This window comes from Tenebrio molitor, chromosome 1 (genome assembly GCF_963966145.1).
Source record: "Tenebrio molitor chromosome 1, icTenMoli1.1, whole genome shotgun sequence".
NCBI lineage: Eukaryota > Metazoa > Arthropoda > Insecta > Coleoptera > Tenebrionidae > Tenebrio > Tenebrio molitor.
Window position 1 is genome coordinate 28,402,643 of NC_091046.1, and position 5,670 is coordinate 28,408,312.

The following is a 5,670-nucleotide window of genomic DNA, read 5'->3' on the forward strand; positions in this document are numbered from 1 at the left end:
AGTGCGACGACGGGATAAGCGTGTTCCTCGATGATGATTTCCAGGTAACATTGGATGACGACCTGGCAACTCCGTTGTCCGATGGCTCCGCGAAGGTGGATCGAAGTGACTGGTAGTGTAGGTGGCTTCCTTCCTGTCGACGTTAAGTTGGCCCAAACTTCTTCCGAGATACAGCTGACTTCACTTCCGGTGTCCAATAAAGCCACGGTCGAATGTTGCGCGATGTGGATGTCAATCTCCGGTACAACCCTTTGTTTATTTGTGCGGTTCCCTACGACAGCTGATTTAATTAAGGAACAAACGTTTGTTATTACCTGTGATGCTCGCGGTCGAACATCAAGTTTTCCTGTGCTTTTGTGCGGCGAAGAAGAACGTTTCCGTTTTTCCCCCGAACGCACTTGCTGGTTCCGGTCGCTTCCTGGGCCGTTACGTTGTCGGGAGTACTTTAGGCCCCGTTCTGTACTCCGCCCCCGTTTCCCGAATCCTTGGAGCCCCGCGAAGCATCGCCATGCGGCCTCCCGTTCTGGTGGTGGCTGTTACGCCACTGGTTGTTTCCCGGACGTCGTTGGAATTTATCCGAGAAAAATTGGTTCGACGACGTCGGGTGTCCTGGGTTTCCGGGAGTCCGCTTTTCACCGTCACGGCTAACCGGAACCGGTGGTCCCGTCACGTTGAAACGGCTGTCGTTCGGCCTCGGACGCTTCTGCCCCTGGTCGGTGTGATGTCGCTGGGTTGTGGCACGGCCCTTGTCTCCGGAGGCGCTGTCCCTAAAACCCGGATTCTGTCCCGGAATCTCCTGACCTGACAGGAATTCAGCGGCTTCGGCGATGTTACTGATTTTCTGTAAAATCCACAAGGACTGGACGTTGTCTGGAAAGTGCCGAATTAGTTCATCTAACAGTACTTCCTCAGACAGAGGCGTCGTCAACATCTTCGCCATATCTACGAAGTAGGCGAAGTGCGACAACATTGTCCCCTTGGTCTCATCGTAACGCCCTGTGGAAATCTGAAAGCGAATATCCCTTTGCCGTTGAGCCGACCAATAAGTCTTTAGGAAGTCCCTTTTAAAATCCTCGTAGGTCCGCCAGTTGTCCCTGTAAATCCCGGTCCAGTGCTTCGCGTTACCTTTCAGGCAGTCGACCGCGACTCCCAAAAGTCGTGGTGAGTTGAGCCCGAAAGAGTGTCCGTATTCCTCTACCGCCCGTAGGAATTTCATGGGGTTTTGGCGCCTCAATCCTTCGAACGACGGCCGCTCCGGCGCTGGGAGTGGTCGCTCTAAGAGATTCCGGAGTACCCCGGAAAGCGCGGCCAGGTTGTCAGTCGGTGCGGAAATTGGTGGAGGCGCCGCCATCCCGACTCCGGTTCCTGTGGACGTCGTAGGACTCTCCGTTTCCTGCATGGCTGGGCTGGCAAGAGAATCAGGTGTCGAAAATGACAGCTGGTCGCTTGGCATGGTTGTTATCTGCCATCCCTCGTTGTTGGTGGTGACGCTAGTACTCGGCCCCGTCGGTGCAACAGCAAGTGGTTGCTGGGTCGGTGGCGGCGGTGATGGCATCGCAAAAGCTGGCTGTTGAGCATTCAACCAGCGCATAAACCACGCTGGCATTTCCTCCGATGACGCTCCGGCGTTCCCTGAGTGCATGTTGTTCTTTTCCATGTCGACAACCTTTAATTTCGGGTATCGAACCGAGTAAATTATGGGAGTCCTAGAAAGTTTAATAACACAGCAGCATCTTTTTTAGACAAATTTTCCCCTCGGAAATGACACTTTATGACTTTGTATCCTGGTCACGGCACCAAAAATTTTGACTGTAGTGAGACCGTCCATTTTGATCGTGATGATGTCGTAAATTTTTACATTTTTAACTGTTAATTTATCTTTAAACTCTCAATTTGATATACTAATCTATTTGGCTCGTCTAGTAACCCTTTATACTTATTATTTTCACTTACCTACGTTGTGTTTATTTTTCGTCGATAGTCACCTTTATAGTGATGATGGTGTTTTATCTTAAGGCCTATTAGGCAATACTCAGTAGTCGTAACACAAATTCGGAGACAAAGTAGTGTCAAAACGCATGGAGGAAGAGATTTAAACACAAGTTTCCCCACAATTATTTTATTACAAAATATTTCGAAGCCTTGTTTACAAAATGGATGAGTTCTGCGGGTTTGATCAAATTTTGCCCTGTGTTAAAGTTATTGTTTAGGTTATGTTTGTAAGCAAATTCGTAAGAGACTTTCTTTGTAATGGTGATCGTGAATTTAAACAAATGATTGAGGCGTCAGTCTTCACCTGATGAGATTTTATGTTATCCAATTTAGATTTGAAAAGTTTGATTTTGCTGTAACCCCCATTTTTATGCAACCCTATTTACGTACGGCAAATCTAACCTAACCTTCAGGTAACTTGTTCGGACTTATATCACCCAAGCAACATTTAATATCGAGTGCACTGAGTTAGACTTGTACCAGAGTCGGAAGATAACATGCTCGCGGCATTTGATAAGTGCATCGCATTTAACTATTACGCCCTACTGCCGAAATACCGCTTCCGGTAAAAGCCCGGTGCTTAAACACCAATTACAACTTCCGAATAAAACCCGGATATACAAGTCCTCGCAAATCAATCTGAATGACTGTAGTCGTCATTTCTCTCACAAATTTCGTCCACGAGCTTCGACAAAGACTTGTACAGAACTTTGTCGTACGCGACACCAGTTTATTACAGGTAACCGGGATGGTTATTTTGTCGCGTTTGTCCTCGTGGTAGCCCACACATACATAGTACATGTCGTTGGAGCGGGAATTACGACGCCCATTCTAAGTCCACGGTCGGAAACTACGACCTGACACCGTGTCTTAGACCTAGTAAAGTTGAAGAAGAGGGTCCCCGGGAACCACGACTCTCCTCATCGTTGATGGCCGACAAACGCGCCTATAATTTCAGGTGCAATTGGTGCAAAACAATAATTTTGCTTGGTCGCCTAAACACGACGCGGGAGAGAAATAGCCCTACTCTACCCTATATTGAATATGCAACCAATTATTCTATCTCCCTAAAGTTTATAACTAGAAATTTCGATCTGATTTGCGGGCACCAGTTGAGAAAATTCAGGAACGATTTAGTTATAAATTAGTAATTGACTGTTAAGTTTCAAAGTCCCTGACTGGTGGTTACACTCAAATTTAGAGTAAAGAATTTAATATAAAAAATGTTGAATAAAAGGATCAGATAAGTTAAATTTGTAATTTAAGTAATCCGACAACCAAAGTGTTGCGGCCCCTTTCCATCGGAAATAGAATCATTTGTTGCTGGCTACCTCTAGCTTTAAACTTTTACTTCAAATAACTCGAAACTTGGAAAAAAAATATTTTAAATTTGGATTTTGATTATTTCAAATTGTTGAATAAATTGAAATTAAATATTCCATGGTGAATGACTGATAAAATAATTTCAACGAAAAACAAGTAAATTTTGACATAGAGTTAATTAATCAAAATAATATAACCCTTTCTCGGGCTTACCTAGAAAGTTTAACACCCTGGTTGCTCGTCGGCACCTGTTGTTGGAACTGGCACTAACTTATTTATTAGCACTCGGCACTCTAAACGAAGCTAAAGTGATTTAATACAAATATAGTTTAAACTTGGAAAATTTAAACAAAATCGCAAAGGCAGACACACGGATATCGACTAGCTCGAAAGACAGTCAAAAATCGAATCCCCTAAGACAAATGTGCCAAAACTTTAAATAGGGGACGCTAACTCGCCTACCCCCCTTCCCTTGTTACTCATTTTCCACATGTGTGGAATTATGCAAATTTGACTCTTACGACGCATGGGCATTCGATCAAACCTCGTTTAACTCGCTTAAAAATATTATTATTTCCTAGTTAGGGTGGTTTTTCGATTCGCAATATCAACATTATTAAACATACAATTTGTTTGTCCATTGGACAATATAATACAACATAGTAACGATAGCGAATCAACCCCAATTACGCTGAAAGAGAAATTAAACTCCAAAATTGGTTGTTGTTCTGTCTGCAACAAATTGTTGAACTGAAGATGGTTAATGAATGTAACAACAAATTTTGTTTGTTTAAATTTACGGAAAGCATATGGAAGAAAGGCGTAAGAAAACTGTAAATTTCGTAGTACTACCCCTTGTTAGATGTCGCCCCCAGTACTACAGCGGTACTATTTTTACATTTTCACGATTTTCTACGCTTTTCTTACAGAAATTTCTACCTACTTCCCTTGTAAAACTATGTTAGTAAATGGGCAGTAATCGTACGGTGCAAGATTTGCTTACAATAATTAGATAAGGAAAATTGGTTTGTACATCAGAATTACGATTACACCAGCTTAAATTAGGGTTAAATTGGATATCAAAATGTTCAGAAAAACACAGCGCGTCTTTCTAAAATAGTGGGTTTGTGACTTGACTTTGTTTAAACAAGAATTTATTAATTTTGCTAAATTTTCCCACAACTGACCACACGTGCAAGTGTAATCCGATATCTTACTTAAAAGTCTCGATCTGTAACGCGTCTCTCGCCACCTTAACAAAACGGACCACCCTTGGCTGGCGACGCTGTGTTTAAAATCTAAATCGCAGACACCAAATTCTAGTGGACCAATTCAATTGTGAATATTTTAAACGATTTGACCGATTTACCAGGATTTAAACTAATTAACAATTTTTACTATATGGATTCAGCAACCCCGAACAAAGCTTCCTATTTAATGTAAACATCTTATGAGAAATTTAAATGAAACTTCATTTACGACCAAACTCAGACGAATTGAATTATTATCAACATTGTTAATTCTAGTTAAATTTTGTTTGTGTCACTCAAAATACCCGGCGACTCCTTTCTAAACGGATGTATTAATTTATTTATCGTTACATCTCTATTTTCATCAATTTTTAAACAACAATTAAATAATTTATCCTTTCGTATGCAAATGAATGCCTTGCTTGGTCGACTGGTCGAGTGTGGTGGGCGTCTCGCCACCCTGATAACTTGGAGAAATACCACATGGCCTTTTGAAAGAAACTAAAGAAGTTAATCTTGCGATTTGCAACGGTCTTACATTCCAGGAAACCCTTCGTGGGAACGGCTCTGTTTTTCTCAACATTCTGACACTTACAAAACATGTGCGTATTTAAAAATGGAAATAAATGGAATGCATAAATTGCACAGAAACAATTTGGAGATCGTTAAGACAAATTTGACTTTGTTGAATTTAAGGTGAATAATTTCCGCGATGGTAATAAAATAAAATGTATAAATACCGCGTTCATCACAGTACCTTCCCCCATTTCATTTTAACCTGTATTAAAATATGTTTCTCTCTGTTGTTACAATACGTATATGTATATGTATATGTCGTTTTGATGTTTCGCGAATGTCAATTTTGAAGTTTGAAATTAATTCAAAAGTCTGAACAGTCATAAAACTTGATGTTTTAATTTCTAACATTATTCCTACTATATGAGGTTATGTCTGTTTTGAATTTTAATGTAATCCGTGATATTCTCTTGCTGTTTGCTGCTTAAGTTAGTGCATTTTAACCATATACACAGTGAGAAACCACAGTATACCTTCTAAGCAGTAGTCGCACTCCGCAAAATATTTGTATTCAGTTGTAAGTCCGCGC

General features: G+C 41.4%; 1 protein-coding gene across 1 annotated transcript; it reads right to left on the minus strand.

Annotated features, from left to right (window-relative positions):
• Positions 1-444: 444 nt before the first annotated feature.
• LOC138125025 (uncharacterized) lies at positions 445-5,327 on the minus strand. Its single transcript, XM_069040238.1, has one exon. It carries the CDS (start codon positions 1,655-1,657, stop codon positions 446-448), a length of 1,212 nt encoding a protein of 403 aa, XP_068896339.1. The 5' UTR covers positions 1,658-5,327; the 3' UTR covers position 445.
• Between the last annotated feature and the right edge of the window lie 343 nt (positions 5,328-5,670).

What these genes read in the sequence shown, in the direction of transcription:
- LOC138125025 (XM_069040238.1), bottom strand. Translation starts at nt 1,657, where the DNA reads ATGGAAAAGAACAACATGCACTCAGGGAACGCCGGAGCGTCATCGGAG.